We start from the raw sequence: 21,188 nt of genomic DNA on the forward strand, positions 1-21,188 counted from the left end.
CAGCAAAAAAACCAAACCAAACATTGTTCTGGTTACATAACACACATTGGTGCGGGTGTATTAGGTAGTTTCCAGTTTTCATCTCAATGACAGCATCATGCCTGATAAAGTGATTCAACTCGAAACTGAGCTAGCAGGCATTATGATGAGCGTTATTTATATGTTTGAAAGTTATTTTAATTTTCTGGTTTACGCGTCATCTTCGGTTCCATATTTAAATCTTATTGCATATTTTCTGTAATACCCTTGAGTCTGCTGAAATGTTCTTCTTTGTGCCACTTAACCAGCATTTAGGATAAAGGTGGATCTGTGGGGAATTTTATCCGCAACCTATTCATGCCGGGAAAACAAGGCTTTAATTATGGCTTTAAATAACTGAAACTAAGTAAAATATACTATCTCATGGAATTAAACTGAAATGAAGGAATGCATACATAAAGTATATGCAGGTTCAACCATATTTCAGATTTATGAATAAATGAAAAGTTTCAGACTTGTTATGGTCCTTGTGACTTAAACTAAAAGCAGTATAGGCAAAAAAAAATCACATGTGACAGCAAAATATCTCACCAACAAAGCCAATAATGATTACATATGCCAAATCTGACCTCATGTTATAACCAGAGAAGGACATGAAACACAGTATGGGAAATTACGTTACACGCAAAGAAAACAAAGCTCCAGCAGGCTGCTGTCTTTTTCCATCATTTCTTCTGCCTAACAGGTATAGAGGTCTGTTTGGCGGCCCACACACTGGAGCATTGTGCAGATATTTGACTTGTTGTCACGCATTCAGTCTTCAGGCACACAAAACAAAACTTCACCTTACATTGAGGACAAACAAAGAGATTTGCAATGTGTCTGGCTGTGTCCCAACACTAAGCCACAGGTGAGTAAGGCATGGATGGAGGGACATGGACTCCCTTCACAGACTCAAAGGCAGTACTTTTAGAGCAGGGGTGCCCAATCCCGGTCCTCGAGAGCTACCGTCCTGCAGCTTTTAGATGCATCCTTGTTCCCACACACCTGAATCAAGTGAATGGCTTGTTATCAGGCCTTTGCCAAACATGATGGCATGCTGAAGAGATCAAACCATTTGATTCAGCTGTGTTGGAGTAGGGATGCATCTAAAAGCTGCAGGATAGTAGCTCTCGAGGACCGGGATTGGGCACCCCTGTTTTAGAGACTGACTGCAGCAAAGAGGTCGTGGATGCTTCCCTCAGATAATTCCAGCAGAATTCTGTATCATTTCTTAACGTATCATCTAATGAAACTGAATATTTATTTGCATGTTTCAGAACTGCATTGCAAGAATGTTAGTACGATGCCTCATACATAGAGGTCCGTGGTTTTAATCCACCAGTCTGGAGTTTTTATGTTCTCCCTGCTACTCAAAAATCTGGCTTCCTTCCAGAGTCCACTGACATGCATGACTGTAAATGGGTTTTAGGTGTGCCCTGGCCTGTCCAACCTTAATGAGAAACACATGGGTAACAGCATGATCAGGGACAAAAAGAAAGATTAAACAATAATAAATAAAAAAATTTAAAATTTTGTTCAGTTACATTCATATGTAAGAATGAAAAGCTCCATAGTTCAGCCATCTGTTCCCTTCCACTTATTCAATTCAGGGTCCCCAGCAAAACTGGAGTGAAACGCAGGATAGACATAAACAAAGCACCAGCCTGTCGCAGGCCAGCCTGAAGGTGGATTCGGACCAGGACGTTCTTACAACACACCACCATCTCTCTGTATAAACAACTGTACATTTTCTACTGTATTGTGGTGAGCATTTGTTACAAAGGGCCTTTCAGCATTTTAAAAGACGTGACTGAGAGATGAGGGTAGAGGATGCGCTCTCTGGTGCGCAGTTTCCTATCGTTAGAAAACCTCCATCCTCCAAAATATTAAAACAATAACCAGGCAGTCCGATCTAATATGCACATCAACAATGTAGTTATTAGACCACATCGTGCTTTACCTGAGCAGCAGAGCTGTGACTGATCCACTTACGATGTGGACATTATCACAGCGAGACTCGAGTAGCAGTTGTTGAAATGACGTGAACAGCGGTGAACTGAGAAGACTTGTGTGGGCTGGAGTCTATTTACTGAAGCAGTGGAGTACCATATCTTCAAATGCCTGGAAATAAGATTATTATAGGCTACCAAACGCAGCGACAGATACAACATTAAAGGATGTGCAGACGTGATATATGGATAAATAAAATCCTGTAAGCGACACTAAGCCCGCTGCTTCAAAGCGAATGTCTGATCGATTGGCAGAAAAACTGCTGACCACACGGTGAAGGTGAATAATCACGTGATTTCTTCTAAATCAAAGACGAGAAACGCCAGACTCCCCTGACACACCGACACTTCATTACTTATCTGATAGCTTCACTACTATCGGCAGAACTGCGCAACTGCAACATCTGCGCAATTACCGTTTTATAATTCTGAAACGATATTATGATATTGAGATATAAGTGATAGAAAAAGCAGATTTACAGACTGTTTTTAATAAAATGGTTTAACACGAACAAGATAAAGAACAGTTTACTTGTGTAACTCATGTCCACACATGACCCGCAGACTCATTTAAAGACTAACGCAAAGCTCTTGGTTTAGGTTTGCTTTGTAAATCATAAGGAGACCATATACAGTGTTTTAGATTAAAGTCACTGTGATTCACAGGAGATAATATTGAATTAACCTGTGCAGTGATTCCAAAGAGTCGGTCAACTCGATATGAGTCCAATTCAAATACAACAACAACTTTCACTCTTATATTTCTGTTACTCCCTCACACTGTAATCGATTAGTTGTAGGCCGATTTAGTTGGATTAAGTGTCAATAACATCCACATTATTTTATTCTCATAAATAAACAAATAAATAAATGGCATGTTTACATTACTGTTTCCTTCTTAAAGCGAAACAACCCATTTCAGACGCATGTTTCCGGGTCTGCTGTATAAAAATTTAGCGTAACTGCGCATAACATTCAGACGGAGACAGTGAAAGGAACTCTCAGCTTCCCCCACACGATGTGTCGATATGATGTCGCTGTTGTCTCGCCTTCAGGCGGGATGAAAACAGTCCGCCTGTACTCCAAACAGCTGCCCGTGCAACAACCGACGGTGGGCCAGCTGAGGAAGGAAGCGCTCAAAGCGTTTTCCACAGGTAGGCGAACCTAAAACAAGATTTGAAAAAATAAAAATAAACACTGTAGCAATCTGTTACACAACAAAACAATACATTTAAATCATGCTGCGTATTTTTTGTGATTTGTGAAATGTGATTTGTATGTTTAAAATTATTTTTAGAATTACGATCAGTTCAGTTGTCAGTTGTTGAAACATTATAAACGTGGAACTGACGAGGCTGGTCCACAACCTGGAGACTGTCCGGAAGCACAGACAGTGAAAGTGTTACTAACTGAACTGCTGTTCTCTGCGATGCGGCTTTAACAGAGGCATTTAAATAAGTCCAGTATTTTAATGCCCGCGTTAAAACCTTTAATGCGGATACATGTAGCCTGTTTATTTATTCTAAGGCTTGCGGAGTAACTTTCTGTTTTCCTTGTGTTCCATGTGTAGAGAAATATTTGGGTGAAATCCGTCTGGTCGTTGAAGGAAACCCACTGGATGACGACTCTGCGTCGTTGTCAGACTGTAAAATCAAGCCCAACTCTGTTGTGCAGATGGTGACCAAGGTTCACGGAGGCTGACTGAGCTCCATCGTCGAGCTCCAACCGTTTAACACAGACCAAGGACAAAAATGCTTTTGTACGCTGTTAAACCTGTGCAGTTATTTCGAGCTGTTTCTCAGGGTGTAAACAATTCATTAGCTACTTTTTTCTTTTTTCTCTTTTTCTTTTATTTTTGTTGATAAATTGTGTGGGACACCAATAACAAATGTAAGGGTGCACACACCAGGGAAATTAAATGCTCCACCTCATGGGCTTCTGTGCTCAGAGCCAAAGATTATAAATAATAAATCAATCATGTGGCAATATTATTAGCCACATGATAACCACCAAGAAATGAGAAAATGTAAAGGCACACAGAACAACCTCAAGAAAGTAAATCATGTACTGATTTTTATCATTTGTGCTTTTGTGATGTAAATAAAAACAAACATATACCACTGTACTTGTCATGGACTGGATTGCACTTTTAGATTAGTTAGTTGCAAGTTACGCAAGAAATAAAATTCTGATTTGCTTTGTAGCCTATTACTTCAGACTGTCAGAGAGTCAGAGTCAGACTGTCATGTATATTATGTAAAATGATACATAAAAGCCTGATACTCATGATAAAGGCCCGTCATGTACAGTGATTTGTATTTGAGACATTTAAGGACTTTTCGCCCAATTTCCACCAACTGGAAATTATATGTAAGTGAATATAAAATGTTTAAAAATCATTTAATCTCCATAAAATAATTCAAATACTGGAATCAAACTGAAACAAACTGAAACTGTAAATTATTTTTTTTAAAAACCCAAAGAGATTATTTCTTTAATTAAAACAAAAACTGGTATCACCTACCCAGCACAACATGATAAATGACAACATTTTGACAATTTATTTAAATGAGCTGCATGTTTTACATCTTAACTTTTGTTTTAACCCAACAAGGTTTTGCAAAAAGAAAGAATGTGTGTTTAACTTCACATTTAAAATGTATTTTTGAGATTTTACAAATCAGGCATAATACAATTGTAAAGTTCACATCTGGTAGGAAATTTCTCATCAACAAACTACAACATTTCTTTAGCATTATATTACATGATATATTATTACAGATAAATGCCAACCACAGGTTTCTATGAAACATGTTTATTTCCTGACTGGTTGACAAGTGGATACTGGAAGTAGCTTAACCATGCAGACCTAGTATAAGTTCAGTGACCTGGCAATCTCCAGTCAGAGTGAAATTCTGGGAATTGTTGACTGGTTTCTGGCAGTTGCTAGGTAAATGTGGGAGCAAAAAGTTATTTTTTTAATATAATTATGATATAGTTTAAAGTGCATCAACTCCAAGGCACTTTCACACCAAAACAAAGTGAAGTTTGATGGCCTTGTGTTGTTACTATTATTTCTTCTGCCATACAGGTATCGATGTCTGTCTGGGAGCTACACCACTAGAGCAAGGTGCAGAAATGCCACTTGTTGTGGTGCATTCGGTGAAGATCTTCAGGCACACAAAGCAGAACTTCACCTTGCAACGAGGACAAACAAGAGATTTACAGTGCCTCTTGCTGTGCTCCAACAGCAACCCACAGGTGGGACAGGCACGGACAGAGGGACACCCATGGACACCCTTCACTGAATCAAAGATGATATCTGGGCATTCTTTTAGCGTCTTTAGTGACTGGTTGCAGCAGCCACGATTTCCACAGCGGTCTTTCCGAGGCCGTGCACCTTTCCACTCCTTCAAACACTGCCAGCAGAATTCAAAGGTCTGTCCTTTTACTGATGTGCACACTTTACAGAGGACATTCAAATCTGATCCATTCTCTCTCGTCACAGCGGATCCGCATCCAGGACACTACAAGAGAATGACATTTAACAATAATAACAAATTTACAGTAAATATAATATGTTAATGAGACACTTACAAATCGGGTGATAAGCATCTGCCTGGCAGCGTTGAATTCCAGGGTTTTTCTGAAGTACTCGGTTTCTTGAGGGTCCAGAAGAGCCATTTTACAAACCTCTGCCAAAGTCCACTCAGCACTGCAACCAAACGCACCACACACAAACCTGCTGTCACCCTTTATTGAAATAATGAGACGTAAAAGGATTATTAGACTCACATGTTGGAAACAAAACACAAAACAATTTGATGAGCTGGATTTTTGTTGTTTCAGTTAAACTCACATTAATCAATAAATACCATATTGTGGGTAAGACATGCTCTGTAATTCATTAACTTATTAGCTAATAAAAGAAATTATATTTATCAGTCTCTTAGATGTGTGATTTCTTGAAGTGCTTCACAGGTGCTGATTGAACACGAGGTGATTATAGGCCCTAAAATGTTGTGTACACACTGTTGAGTGATGTGTCTGCAGACCAAGTAAAGAGCGCTTGCTGTGTATTATGTTTAAAACAAGATGTGATAATAGATCAGGTATTATTTTCATCACTTACACATGTGTGTGCTTGTATGTTGTGGTAGGATTAAAAATATTATCAAGATTAATTTAATATCTAATTTATCCCAAAATCAGAAACCTGGTACCACGCCCGATGCCTTCTGCTTTTATTTATTTAGGTACACTGTTATTTATGCTGACTTTATTTTATCTATTTTAACAAAGTCAACCTTTAGTGGCCTACCTGCTCCAACAACCTGCGACACCAGTTGGTGAGAGAGGTCGGGGTCACAGCGTGACCACAGGACATCTGAGCTCTGAGAGATTTGAAGCCTTCACACAAAACTGAGAACAATCACACACAAATTCAAGAATAAATGTTTTGTGACATTGGTTTATGTGAGTTGGTTAAAATGATTTTCACCGTTATTATTGTAATTATTCTCATTATTGCTGCACCCAAGTAATACTTACAGTCCAAATCATCCTCTCTATCGACAAATTTAAATGTCAGGTCGAGAGGGTTGTAACACTTCTCCTGTTTTGTTAAAGTATTTGAGGCCATCAGTCTGCGAAACAGTAACAGAGCACAGTGTCACTTCAACGAGACACCCCCCCCCCCCCCTCCGAGTTTGAGCCGTGTGTGTGTGTGTGTGTGTGTGTGTGTGTGTGTGTGTGTGTGTGTGTGTGTGTGTGTGTGTGTGTGTGTGTGTGTGATTTCGGAGTGGGAATGGGCCAAAAAAACTACAAAAAAAGGCATTGAGATATTGAAGCAGGTTTTAATCAGATTGGTTGTTGCTGGGTTATTTCTCAATTACACTGAAATGTCGCATATCATAATTTAAAGCCACACTTCGGCTTTTAGTAAGATCCTTGGATCTTAATGACGTCTCTCCAGCTCTTTAATTTCTCCCTCCTCAACAGCACCCCTGCAGATAATATCTCTGTTCTTTTGACATATCTTGTGCATCTATTTTTAGTTCTTTTTTATTTTTCGGTTTCAGTTTCTCAGCTCCATCTTTTCAGAACTTTTTTCCACACTAAACTCGAGCGCCGGAGCGCGCAGGGAAGGTAGGGGAGGTCCCGGTTGCGTAAAGATATTTTATTGGACGACACAGTGTCGATAATGAAAATGAACGAATAGGCTGCTCACTCTTCGGGGGCCCTTGAACTGATCCATCGCCCTGCCTGTGAAATTCCCTGTGTGCCAAATTACCACTCCAGCCCTGGTAACAGTAAGTTCTGAACTTTCAGTACTATGTTTTTAATCACAGGCTTTATGTTTTAGGATCACTGTGACGTCAGACCGTCAGACTCTAAATGATCGAAGTAAAGAGCGAACTCTCCGGTCCGCACTTTCTAACCATGACAAAAAGTCGTTACCAGTGAAATCAGAGTATTGAACATGTAACCAAAAGTAACACGCGCATGAGTGAGTGAATACGCTGAGTGTTACCTGTGCGGGAGACCGGCCAGGTAGGTGAATAAGGCCATCGTCGATCCTGCTGCGGGACACGCACGGTGCAGTCAACAGACGTGTGGCGCCGCGATGAGCCTAGTAACAGCTGACTCTGAGTGACGTCAACACAAACGTGTGGCCGGATTTGTTTATTATATACAGTTTAATGTGCAAGCTATTAGTAAAACATTAAAAGGTGAACAGACAGCAGGCCTATGAATAAACAACAATGACGACAAACTATCAAACCAACAAAGTGAACCCAACATCACGTTAAAATTAATCATAAAGAAAGAAAGTGATTTCTTTTAACTCTAAGAAAATGATAGCGAAACTAAATTAGATATAGAACTTAGCTAACATTTGGATTCCTAAGAGATCTTTTCGTATGTTTGTCTGATAAAGCGTTTGTTATGAGGTGAACAACTATTTAGAGACACTCCATCTCAGTGACTAATACACTCTGAACTCACCTGACTTTAACAGAAACCGAAGGAGCTCTTCAGACTCACACACCAGACAAACACAATGTGCAAGTACAGCTTGTCCGTCCGCTCACCTGCAGGTGAGTTGGGGGTTATCAAATTAAATCACTCCAAAAAGCAGCAGAAGACCGTGAAAGACTTGAAGATGAAAGCAGCGCAACTGTTTCCAAAGAAAGGTAAGCCCAACAACTCAAAACATATCAAAAGAGAAACTATAAAGAGAAGAAATAGTAGTGAAGCTATGTGTCGAGCGATCGTGTTGCAATCTAATGAAAATCAAGTGACACAAATGACACAGACTCATTCAAATGTCCTCATTTATTTCAAGAATCTTATATCTTTTTTAAACTGTATCAAGTGTTTATTGTCAAAACTCTTTCGGTTCAGTTTGGTGTTCGTTATGTTCCGTGTCAGTTTCAGTTTGTTTTGTTGTTATGTGAGGTTTTTGTGTCGTGCAAAAATCACGAAGCACAATAATACGACACAACTTCAAACACACATTCAACTGGATAGCTCACTGTTATTGTGTTTTCGTCGCACAAACTGTGAGAGCACACTTTGGTTTATAAAGCGGGTGAAATAAATGTTTTTCACACTAAGTTTAGTTTTAGTTGAGCAGTGGCCACAGCCATGTGCTGTCTGAGTGCAACTTAAAAATAACAACCTTCAGTGGTGTTCAGAGACATGATATAATTATTTGAGACATGTTTAAATATTTAGTGAGGTTCTCGCTCTCCTGTGTGTGTGTAGGATATCTTATGGCTGAATTCCGGCTGATTGTCTCAGGAAAGCCGCTGGACGATGACTCTGCATCTCTGTCAGAGTATGGGATCAAACCCTCGTCTGTGGTGCAGATGGTGGCGAAGGTCCACGGAGGCTGACAGATATCATCATCGATGAACTTAACTCCACCCAAAAGATTCACCTCAGGACTGGAATGTGATACACCAAAGGACGCAATGCATCATCTTTGCTAGCTGGGACTGTGTCATCTTTGATCTTTGGTTCTCTTCTACACTTTTGTATCCTCCTTTAGATTTTAAGACTTTTATCATACCTATATAGACTTCAGCACTAATTTATTATCACAAGTTGTAAATGATGCACAAATAGGGCATAATAACATTTCTTTTTTTTATTTCTCTTTTTGTTTCGTTGCTAGCCTGTGTAACTTACTAGTAGTTGAAATACCGAAAGCTGACAACAAATGTACGGTTACGCAGCAGCCCCATGAATATCAATGTTCCTAAAAAAAAAAGTGATGAAATCATTGGTTAATATTTAGTTATCTTGACTTTCCAGCTGATTCTCATAAATGCTCTGCTTTCATCTTGTTTAAAAATAAATGCAATGATTGTTGAATTTAACCCATTGTGCTCATTTGTAGCTCTGTATATTTATTCTTGGGTTCTTGTTGAGTAGCCTTGCTTTGCTTAGCTAAATATACCCTGCAAAAAAAAGTAATTCATTCCCCATAAACATGATAACTGGACTGCATCAAAAACTGCAATCAAGCGTTTGTGAGTCTTTTACATCACTGTGGAGGAATTTTGGCTACATTGCAGGGTTTACAAGCATTAGCATCCTGTTTAGGGTCATGCATCTTAGAGCAACTCAATCTGATTTAAGTCCAGACTTTGACTCGGACACTCCAAAACCTTAATTTTTTTTTTATCTACTCAGAGGTGGACCTGCTGCTGTCAGTTCATTGTCCTGATGCATAACACAAGTGAGCTTCATGGGATGGGATGAACTGATGGTTGGACATTCTCATTTAGGATTTTCTCGTAGAGAGCAGAATTCATGGATTCATCAGCAGCAGGTCATCCTGAATCACCAAAGCAGTCCAGACCATTACACTGCTACCACCACGTTTAACTGTTGGCATGATGTTCTTTTTATGAAATGCAGTATTACTTACTGTGAGCAATAAATAACACTGTATGTTTATTATAGAGGCATTTTGCAGGCAGAAAAATAACAAATGTATTCTATGGTAACATTTATATAAATCTTTTGATGTGTATTAGGCAGTAGCTGTTGATTACCTGCCAAAATCCTATCTCAATAGTTCACTTACTATGCAGGCTGCATGGTATTAAAAATTATTTGTGTCTAACTGGGCGCACCTGTGAGTGCTCTAATTAACACGCCTCATGTGAACAGAGTGAACAGTGCCATCTGGTGGCTGAAGGTGAAAATACAAAAACATTTTTTTCTACTTTGATTTAGCATAACAAGGTTTCAAGAAACTAAACATTGATTTATTTAAACATTTTACAAAAAAAACCTAAGCAGTCAAAACAAGAAAGAAAAGTCTGACCTGAGTAGTATAAGTGCTAAATATCCTGAAGCTAATGCTAAAGAAGCAGCAGACAACATAAAATAACTAAATGTTGAGGAAAAAGATGAGTACACACAGAATGTATGATTAACTTTACTTCAAATTTATGACTGAATAACATTTTTCAGGTTCATTGTCGTTATGATTCAGACATAATGCAGCCGTAAAGATCACATGTGGTAGCAAATTTCTCATCAAGAAAAATCAACACTGATTATATCTGATAACTGTTCCAACAGAACAGAGAATTATCAAAAGATAATTAAAAGAAACAACATGGTATATTACTACAGAAAGGCACTCTCACACACTTGAGCTTTGCGTCTTTTTCATTATTTTTTCTGCCATACAGGTATCGATGTCTGTCTGGGAGCTACACGACTGAAGCATGCTCCAAAGTAGTCACTGGTTTTAATACATTTAGTATAGCTCTTCAGGCATACAAAACAGAACTTCACCTTACATCGAGGACAAACAACAAATTTACAGCGCCTCTTGCTGTGCTCTACCAGGAACCCACAGGTGGGACAGGCACGGACAGAGGGACACCCGTGGACTTCCTCAACTGAATCAAAGCTGATATCTGGGCATTCTTTTAGTGTTTTTAGTGATTCGTTACAGCAGCCATCGTTTTCACAGCGGTCTGTCCGAGGCCGTGCACCCTTCCACTCCCTCAAACACTGCCAGCAGAATTCAAACGGTCGTCCTTTTACTGCTGTGCACACTTTACAGAGGACATTCAAATCTGATCCATTCTCTCTCACCACAGTGGATCTGCATACAGGACACTACATGGAGACAAAAGAGTGGCAACATTTAATACATAACAAAATTTTTATAATCAATATAATATGTTAATTAGATACTTACAAATCTGGTAACAAGTGTCTGCCTGGCGACGTTGAATGTCAATGTTCTTCGGAAATACTTAGTTTCTTGAGGGTCCAGAAGAGCCATTTTACAAACCTCTGCAAAAGTCCACTCAGCACTACAACCAGACCCACCACACACAAACCTGCTTTCACCCTTTATTGAAATAGTAAACGAGAAATTATTTATTAGACTCATTTTGTAAACAAACCAGATTTATCATTGTGCCATTATGTCCATGTTGTAGCACATAGAAATGTTGAGTTAATATTTGCAGATACATTATCCATGTAACTATGTCTTCGCTTTAACCTTTGTTGCAGGGCTTTATATGCCTTATGGGGATGCTGCTGACATGCAAGTCATTGTGTCTATATCAAGCTTTTAGCCTATGATAAGGAGAAATATGTGTGTCTTTCTTTAACATTCAGCTGCTTAGAGATTATTTGAGATCAACAGTGACTCATAAGCTAGAACCAACACTTTGGTTTTCCAACACAGATGAATGGCAACAAAGGTAAAGACTTCACTGAAGGAAAGATGTATGAAGATGCAAGCTGGTGATGATCCAGCTGGTCTGAGAACATGAAGAAAAACCCTGTTCAACCTCTCCACAGAAACGAGGTGAGTTTCATGTTATGATTTGTTTTAGTTTTTCAAGGAACGTGTGTTACTTTAATAATAAACTGCTCATATTACAACTGAATGCTGTGTAATACTCTGTTATTTCTTGCTGGATTTCAATGGAAGGGTATACAAATCCATTCAATTTTAATTTGTTTTCAAGTCATTTTCCACCTCAGTTTGCTCAGTATTAAACTTTGTAAAGTGTTAAACAAAGACCAAGTCTTTACACTTTGTTTTTCAATGTGTGCCGTTCTCTTTTTTGTATACATTCCTCTAGTTTGCATATAATTCTCCTGTTTGTTATTTTTTCCTGTTGTCTTGCTAATTATATTTTATACCTGCACGGTTGGTGTGGAGCACCTATAATTTTGTTGTACATGTACAATGATAATAAAGGGCTTTTCTGTGCTGTTCTATTGTAGCTTTATTCGTTTTATTTTTAGTTTAAAAGTTAATAACAACAGCAAAAAAAAAGACTTTCATCTTTCTGCTTCTCAGAGCAGTGCAGCTACATGAATGCTACTCCAACAGAGGTCGATTGTCTTGTTAATAATTTTACCTCTTCACTACATATGACTGGATACTGTAGCTCCTGTGAAAAAGAGAGTATCAAATCAGAAGGACCTGATTCCCTGGTATACCGGTAACTCTAAAACACGCACCTCAAAGCATATTGAGCGGAAATGGCATATCACAAATCAAGAAGATCCCCATTTTGCCTGGAGAAATGCCTGCTTTATCAAAAAATTACTCTGCTAGCTAGAACATCTCACTATTCATATTGAGAACAACCCTAGGTTTCACATCAGCACTGTAGCCAGGCTAAAACAAGTCAGAGCTCTGTTGAGCCAACCATCCCTTTAACACTAACTAGTAGTGACTTCATGAACTTCTTCACAGATTTGAACAAATAGAGAAAAAAATACTCATAATAATGTTGCAGATGTAACATTATCTACAGCTACTTTTAGTAACAATTGATATATATTTAGTCTTTTTCTCCAATTAATATTTCTGAGTTAACTTCAGTAATTATTTCCTCCAAACCATCAATGTGTCTTTTAGACCCCATTCCTACAAGACACCTAAAAGTCCTACCATTAATGCTTCAATCTTAAAAATGGTCAACCTGTCTCTAATAATCGGCTATGTAAAGCTGGCAGTAGTTAAACCGTTACTTAAAAAGTCATCTCTTGGCCCAGCTGTCTTAGCTAAAAAATAGTAGTAGTTGTCAAACAGCTAACAGATCATCTGCAGAGGAATGGTTTATTTGAAGAGTTTCAGTCAGGTTTCAGAGCTCATCACAGCACAGAAACAGCTTTAGTGAAGGTTACAAATGATCTTCTTATGGCCTCTGACAGTGAACTCATCTCTGTTCTCTTCCTGCTAGACCTTAGTGCAGCATTCGATATTGCTGATGATAGTATTCTATTAGAATTATTAGAGCATGCCTGTAATACCTGCAGTATTACAGGTACTGCACTTTAAGTGTTGTTACTGTTGAGGAGTTGTGGATACAGGTCCTTATTCACTTATGAAGCGCCTTGAGGCGACTTATGTTGTGATTTGGCGCTATATAAATAAAATTGAATTGAATTGAATTGAATTAGCTGCTGTTTACAGTTTAAACAGATTAAATCTTCATCAAGACAAGCACTACTAATTGTACTTTGCTCCTCATTGTTTTTGAAAAGCAAGAGCAGGCAAAACAAATACAGTAAATGCAGTTTTATCTGTAAGTTTGTCCCAACCCAGCACTTTAAATAACGTTCTGACAGATACCGCTGATGTGTCACAAATGCAGATGAAGTGTTCTTTGGTGTCAGAGCCTGGTGTAGCACTGTAATACTGGACATAATACAGACACAGACGTATTCTTTGAGGCCAAACATTTGATTCATTTAGAATATTAGAAACTTGTTTTTGCATTTTGACCACCTGTCTGTGAAACACCTATGTTATAACACTCTGTTTTAATATATGTGTATTTTAATGTTTTAATCTGTGAATTTCATTTTTTAATATATGAGAGAAAAGTCCTATCAGCCCTGTGCTAAGAGGGCTGTGGTCATCCATCCGTCCTGTTCTAATGAACACAAATGTTGTAATAGTAATATAAACAGGAAAGTCTGTGAACGTCTGTATAAAAACAGAAAACTGCCAGGACATTTCTTTTTACCTGACATTCATCGTCTAGTTTTAAGTAGCTTTTCCCAAAAACTTGTGACATGCAAAAGAGTAAAGAGATTTCTCAAAAAAACTTTCATATTGCTGTTGAAATTGTGGATGTAATGTTGTGTAGCAAAGCACAGGTTCAAACCCAGAACGTGCCCATGAGGCTCTCGGATGTGTAATTTTTTGCTGTGTATCACAGTTGCTGATTCAACAGCACATCAGTGTTAATCAGTATGTGTACATATTAAAAATGTATGGAGCATGGGTGGAGGATTGAAATGACCAAAAGATGTAGATCATAGTCCTGTTCTGCTTACTAAACTGTTCTTTGAAAACAATAAGTGTGGAAGAGCAGCTGTTCAGCAGTGACCAAACATTTCTTTATCTAAATCATCTCAGATGATTATATGTGCTGAAATGTTGTGTACACACTGATGAGTCATGCGTCTGCAGCATTTGCGTTACATATTGAGAAACTCCCGTTTATGAAACTTTCACTTAACTAAAGCAAGAGTTACATTACATAAATGCTACAAGCGACAACAACGCAGACAGAAATCAGAGCTGAACATTTCTGTCCCATTTTATTTGTTCCTTGAAAGCAGAGGTGGTTTCTATCGAGATAAGTTAAGTGCACCACTCCCTCTGTTGACTTCAGTTAGTCTTTCTCGCTCTCTTTCTCACCTATATGACAATAATCATTCCAGTAAAATGGTATTTATTTAAGTGCGCTTTGGATCTCTTTATTTAAGTGATTTAATATGTTTTCTGCATTTATTCACATGTGTGTTTATCACAAACGTGTGCTTAAAATAGTTGTGGGTGGTAGCATTAAAACCATTAACTTCTATAATTAAGGCCCAAATTATTCATTTATTATCTGATTTATCCCAAAATCAGGATACTGCCACGATGCCTGATTACTTCTGTTTCTTATTTATTTAGGTATATTTTTATTTATGCAGTTTTTTTTTTTAAATGTATTTATTTTAACAAAGCCAACCTTCAGTGGCCTACCTGCTCCAACAACCTGCGACACCAGTTGGTGAGAGAGGTCGGGGTCACAGCGTGACCACAGGACATCTGAGCTCTGAGAGATTTGAAGCCTTCACACAAGACTGAGAACAAGCAAACACACCATTTAAAAGAAAATGTGTTATGCAGGAATAAACGCTAATGTCCGTTTTATTTTTACATTGCACAATGTCAATAGTAATACAAAGGCTTAAAATGATTTTATTTTATTATTTCTAAAATATAATTTAACGTCACGGACACCAGTTTGAAAAGTGCCCAAGTGTTACTTACAATCCAAATCATCCTCTCTATCAACAAACTTAAGTGTTGGGTCATTCGGATCATAACACTTCTCCTGTTTCGTTGTCATATTTGAGGCCATCAGTCTGCGAAATGATAAACAAACCAGAATGTGCACTTTAGTGGTGTGTGTGTGTGTGTGTGTGTGTGTGTGTGTGTGTGTGTCAGACGGAGAGAGTGAACTCTCCAGTGTTTCCAACAATAACAAAAAGTGCGATCATAAGAGTCGTTACCAGTGAACTCACACCATTGCATATCCGACCAAGTGCAACACACATCACTGACTGAACGAAGCTGTGTTACCTCCGGACACGTGAATGCCGCCAACGTCGATCTTTCTGCCGGACGCTCTGGATACAGCCTAAAGAGGTTGGGCGCAGTGGCGAACTGAGCAACTGCTAACTCAAAGGTCGGAGGAGTGTTTTCTTGTAAGAAAGTGATAGTGAAAGTAAATTAAATTAGGAACTTCCCTGACGGTCCTGGAGCATGTTTTGGTTTGTTTGTCTTATTAAGCCTTTGTTGTGGGCTGCTGGTTTATGAAGCAGATGAAATAAATGTTTTTCACACTTAGTTTTAAGCAGTGGCCAAAGTCATGTGCATCTTAAACATAATCTTCAGTGGTGGTTGGGGAACATGATATAATTATTTGTGACACGTTTATATATTTAGTGAGGTTCTCTCTCTCCCGTGTTGTGTGTGTAAGATATCTTCTGGCTGAAGTCCAGCTGATTGTCGTGGGGAAGCCGCTGGACGATTAATCTGCATTTCTGCCTGAATATGGGATCAAACCCTCCTCTGACAACTGACAGATAAAAATAAATAACTTGTTACAGAAGAATATAAAGAAAGATAAAAATGAATGAAAGCGTGGTGCACTTTGAAACACACTGAATAATTCATTCCCTACATTAAAAAAACACTTTGAATATATTAAGTATTGTAAAATTTGGATAGTCGAAGTTTATCTGCCTCCGATCTCTGGACCTGTTCACCTTCAGCCACCAAGTGGAGCTTTGTGTACTCTGCACATGAATTAGAGCACTGGGAGGTGCTTCCAGTTACACACAAATGCTTTTAAACACCATGCAGCCTTCATGGTGCAGTGTGGATACATTCCGGTGGGAGTCTTTGACCCGAACACAACAGGAAGGTTAAAAACATTTGTGTCTAACTGGACACACCCCTCTAATTCACAGACCTCATGTACAGAGTAAACAAAGTGCCACCTGGTGGATGAAAGTGAACAGGTCCAGAGATCCGAGTCAGATAAACTTTAATTGTTGTAAAATTAGAATAGTTAATGTATTTAAAGTGTTATTTTAAAATGTAGCCAATGAATTATTCAATGTGTTTCAAAGCGCACCACGTTTACATTCATTTTTATCTTTTTTTAATATTCTTCTCTAATAAGTTAGTTATTTTTATCTGTCAGTTATTGTGCTATTTATTTTGTTAATGCATTTATTCTAATCTGTATTTTAGCTTTACAACCTGTAATTAAATGTATAAAATTTAGAACAATTTAGAAGATCCTAATGCCAAAGATGCTGATGCTAAAGATGCAACAGACAATGACAGGATAATGTAAAATAACTAAATATTGAGGCAAAGAATGCGTTTATCACAGAATGTATGATTAACTTGTTTTCAAATTTATGAATGAACGACATTTTTCAGGTTTATTGTCGTTATGATTCAGACATAATACAGCTGTAAAGATCACATTTGGTAGCAAATTTCTCATCAATATAAGCCAACATTGATTATATCTGATAACTGTTCCAACACAATAGAGAATTATAACAAGTGACTAAAACCACAGGTCATGTAAAAAAAACAAAAAACATCATGGTATATTATTTACAGAAAAGGCATTAAAAGTGAAACTTGAGAGCTTTGTGTCTTTTTAATTATTTCTTTTTCCATACAGGTATCGATGTCTGTCTGGGGGCTACACCACTGGAGCATGCTGCATAAGGGCCACTTGTTTTCATACATTTAGTGAAGATCTTCAGGCACACAAAACAGAACTTCACCTTACATCGAGGACAAACAAGAGATTTACAATGCCTCTTGTTGTGCTCCAACAGTAACCCACAGGTGGGACAGGCACGGACAGAGGGACACCCGTGGACTCCCTTCACTGAATCAAAGCTGATATCTGGGCAGGTTTTTAGTGTTTTTAGTGAGTGGTTACAGCAGCCATCATTTTCACAGCGGTCTTTCCGAGGCCGTGGACCCTTCCACTCCCTCAAACACTGCCAGCAGAATTCAAACGGTCGTCCTTTTACTGCTGTGCACACTTTACAGAGGACATTCAAATCTGATCCATTCTCTCTCATCAAAGTGGATCTGCATACAGGACACTACATGGAGACAAGAGAGTTACAATATTTAATAAGAACTAAATCTTACAAGAAATACATTTCTATTTTCATGACATTATACTATTCTAATGAGATACTTACCGATTTGGTAATAAGTGTCTGCAAGGCAGCATTGACAGCCAATTTGTTTCGAAAATGCTCAGTTTCTTGAGGGGTCAGAAGAGCCATTTTCCAAACCTCTGAAAAAGTCCACTCAGCACTGCAACCAGACCCGCCACACACAAATCTGCTTTCACCCTTTATTGAGATAATGAGAGATGAGAGAATTATCAGACTTGTTCCAAACAAGTTGATGAAATATTTTTTTCCTCTTTTTTTCCAGTTAAGCTTAAAATATTAAAATATTAAACTCTATATTGTGGAGAAAGGTTGCTCAACACCTAATGAAACAAATCATAATCAAAATATTTCCTCATCCGTCAGAAATGCATTGCTAAATATGCCATTGTTTGTTGAAACACTGTAGTGATTTTTGTTGCTTAATTCTGTCTTAAAGTCATCTGTGCAAAGGCTCTTCACACAGAAAACATTCAAAGGTCACAGCTATAAAAGCACAGGTGTAATTAAAGCTGCACTGGAGTCTCAAAAAAGCCAAATAAGGCAGTAAGAGCAGTAAGCCAGAATCTACAGTCCCAGTGTTTCCATACAGGCTTGTACATTCACTGGTTACTAATCTAACTTTAAATACTGTTTTATAAGTCCAAAACTCCTGAGGTGCAAAAGAAGGACATGACTTCTCAAAATACTTTAACTTTGCCGTGGACAATGTGGATATAAAGTTGTTTAGCAGAGCATTATTTAAAAAGTCAGTTAATCACCAGAGCAGCTACGGTAAAACCTGCTCCCAGAGGTGGACAATTAATTTTCCCAAGGAGCCACATAAGAAACTGGGACTGTTGTGAAAGGCCACACCAATAAGATTAAAAAGAAAAGCCTTTGGTTTGTAATATACTAATGTTTTTTACACCACTGGAAGGACCTTTTTATAGCTGCAGATGACCAGTTTGTTACTACCATGAGGGTGAGTTTGATTGTCTTCATGTTTTGGATCTATAAACAACTTTTTTGTTTTATTTTATTCAGAAGCTGAAGGCTTAAAGTGGAGGTCAGTGGGTGGCTTTGCTGGTGGGATATACTTCCATGTTCCGTGGTTATTTATCAGAATCAGAAATACTTTAATAATCCCAAAGGAAATTATAGGTTGCAGCAGGTAGCACACTAATGGCGCATGCGCACTTACAAAGGAACCCTCTGACCAAACTTTACACAAACATCACATTGGGAAGACATGTCAGAGAGGTAGGCTGATAGGGGGGAAAAAAAACAATGAAAATACACTACATGAGGTGAGAGGAGGAGAAAGAAACCTCCACTCAGACTGAGCTCCTAATGGGAGAACAGTTTGAGAACAGAAAAAACACCTCAGCAGAAAATGCACAAGGGTTCATATGTTAATATGTAACTTGACCTGTTAAGATGTTTTTGATTGAAATAGCTTTTGATGTCTGTGAAATTGATCTACTAATGCTGCAAATTCAACAAATGACCATTTTCAATTCTCTACAACCTATAAAATCTTTTGAAACTCTGTGTGCGTAATAATTTGGAACAGTGCATTTTAAGTTTTTTATTTTTGAAAAACGTACTGTTTTCATTGGGAGTTTTGTTCAGTGACATTTGAATTATACTCTATTGGTCGATGACTTGGAAAAATATGCCGACTGTCATTTGAATCAACTATTTAGGAAAAACAGAGAAAAATATCATTTGCATAATAATTTGGAACAAGGTGTGAACAAGACAAGCAACAGGGATGGGTAAGGGTAAGCAAGAGCCGGTGTAGACAGCCCTGGTTTGAGCTAAACTTTAATTTAAGTGTTAATTAGAGGTGAGATGCACCTGTGGATTGGTGATTCTCTGGTCTTCTTCTGGCAGTCCATTTGCTCACTGGTGAGCTGCAGCCCTGAAGTGATTAATGGTATATGTGCAATTGGTTTGTTTTAAATACCTGTCAAATGACCTTAGCCGTGTCTCTGTCTAAAGTATAGCAGACCTGAGCGCCTCCTTGATAATTACCATATGTTTGAACCAGATATATAGCTGTCATTCCCTGGGTTCCGTTGCTGGATTTTCCTTGTAATTGTAAAGCTTTTCACTCCCAATCACCACACCACCATCCTAGTAATCATCGTTTGTTTCTCTCTTTTTCCCCATCACTCGTTTTTGTTGCTACATACTGTTTATTTTAACAAAGACAACCTTTAGTGGCCTACCTGGTCCAACAACTTGCGACACCAGTTGGTGAGAGAGGTCGGGGTCACAGCGTGACCACAGGACATCTGAGCTCTGCGAGATTTGAAGTCTTCACACAAAACTGAGAACAATCACACAGAAGCAAAAATCAGTGTTACACAGAAATATATGCTGATGTCTGTTCTTACATTGGTTTATGCATTTGATTGTTTTCTTTTTTACTGTTTCTCCATTAAATTCTATCTGTTTGACATCGCCGTGAAAAGTGCTCACGTGATACTTACAGTCCAAATCATCCTCCTTATCGACAAATTTAACTGTTGGGTCATGAGGGTCGTAACACTTTTCGTGTTTTGTCGGCACTCTTGGGAGTGTCACACTGCGAAACAACAACAAACAGATCTGAATGAACACTTCCGGTTTCACGTAAAAGCGCAAAATCCGGCTTGGAGTCAGAACAGCGTGCGCGCTGCAGTGTTGCGGGATCTTCGATCAACAGTTCCCGTTTCTTCTTCACATTCAAAGTTTTTAATCAGCGGCTTCATGTTTCAGTATCACTGTGATGTCAGACTGTGACACTGAATGATCGGGCACAGCGCGCGCTCTCCGGTGCGCAGTTTCCAAACATAACAAAAAGTCCGATCACATCTTTACCTGTGAAAACAGACGAGTAAATGTAGCACACACACACATCAGTGAGTGAACCACGCTGAGTGTTACCTGTGCAGCAGACCCGCCATCCTCGCTCTAGATGCAACCAAAAAACGTCTGACGCTGTTATGAGCGTAACAACTAATGACTCCGAGTGACGTGAACATGGAGCTTGACCTTTATCAGTGAGCAATGATAAGGAGGAAACCGTCCCTGAAGATTGAAGTATAACACATATAACGCATAATATTCTTTAAAAGAGGGGGAAAGTTGTTTTTGTTGTTGTTTTCTTTTATTTGTTTTTTGTTTATGTTTAGCAAAGTTATAGACTTTTTCTAGGGACGACTCCAGGATCAAACCTTTGGGGGTATGTCATGCATACAGTGCATTGCACTAAATACTAAAGAAATATGATGCTTACAAAAATATTTAATCTTTTTTCACTTTTGCAAATCTCAGTTTAACCTAAACCTTCAAAAGCAATCTAATTAGTTGGTATGTTTGATGTCTGTA

General features: G+C 38.4%; 3 protein-coding genes and 2 long non-coding RNA genes across 5 annotated transcripts; 2 read left to right on the forward strand and 3 right to left on the reverse strand.

Annotated features, from left to right (window-relative positions):
• Window positions 1–3,016: 3,016 nt before the first annotated feature.
• On the forward strand, window positions 3,017–4,379 carry LOC147335667 (uncharacterized). Its single transcript, XR_015126939.1, has 2 exons — window positions 3,017–3,184; window positions 3,601–4,379. It is a non-coding gene; the product is annotated as an uncharacterized LOC147335667 (long non-coding RNA).
• Window positions 4,093–7,659, reverse strand: LOC147335668 (uncharacterized). Its single transcript, XM_086280763.1, has 5 exons — window positions 7,564–7,659; window positions 6,582–6,676; window positions 6,352–6,452; window positions 5,628–5,783; window positions 4,093–5,557 (listed from the first exon to the last, which is right to left on the reverse strand). The coding sequence occupies exons 1-5, from the start codon at window positions 7,599–7,601 to the stop codon at window positions 5,102–5,104; spliced, it is 846 nt and encodes a 281-aa protein (XP_086136889.1). The 5' UTR covers window positions 7,602–7,659; the 3' UTR covers window positions 4,093–5,101.
• On the forward strand, window positions 7,053–9,418 carry LOC147335669 (uncharacterized). The gene is made up of 3 exons (XR_015126948.1): window positions 7,053–7,342; window positions 8,053–8,227; window positions 8,802–9,418. It is a non-coding gene; the product is annotated as an uncharacterized LOC147335669 (long non-coding RNA).
• Window positions 9,419–10,524: 1,106 nt separating this feature from the next.
• LOC147335670 (E3 ubiquitin-protein ligase DDB_G0292642-like) lies at window positions 10,525–15,723 on the reverse strand. The gene is made up of 5 exons (XM_086280810.1): window positions 15,630–15,723; window positions 15,376–15,470; window positions 15,085–15,185; window positions 11,266–11,421; window positions 10,525–11,183 (listed from the first exon to the last, which is right to left on the reverse strand). Exons 1-5 carry the CDS (start codon window positions 15,632–15,634, stop codon window positions 10,728–10,730), a joined length of 813 nt encoding a protein of 270 aa, XP_086136936.1. The 5' UTR covers window positions 15,635–15,723; the 3' UTR covers window positions 10,525–10,727.
• Window positions 15,724–16,935: 1,212 nt separating this feature from the next.
• On the reverse strand, window positions 16,936–20,815 carry LOC147335671 (E3 ubiquitin-protein ligase DDB_G0292642-like). The gene is made up of 5 exons (XM_086280769.1): window positions 20,745–20,815; window positions 20,309–20,403; window positions 20,045–20,145; window positions 17,853–18,008; window positions 16,936–17,750 (listed from the first exon to the last, which is right to left on the reverse strand). The coding sequence occupies exons 1-5, from the start codon at window positions 20,762–20,764 to the stop codon at window positions 17,295–17,297; spliced, it is 828 nt and encodes a 275-aa protein (XP_086136895.1). The 5' UTR covers window positions 20,765–20,815; the 3' UTR covers window positions 16,936–17,294.
• Between the last annotated feature and the right edge of the window lie 373 nt (window positions 20,816–21,188).

This window comes from Aulonocara sp. 'chitande type north' Nkhata Bay, linkage group LG3 (genome assembly GCF_057382095.1).
Source record: "Aulonocara sp. 'chitande type north' Nkhata Bay isolate Kocher_YH1m ecotype deep benthic linkage group LG3, A_spYH_male_GT1.1, whole genome shotgun sequence".
Classification (NCBI taxonomy): Eukaryota; Metazoa; Chordata; class Actinopteri; order Cichliformes; family Cichlidae; genus Aulonocara; species Aulonocara sp. 'chitande type north' Nkhata Bay.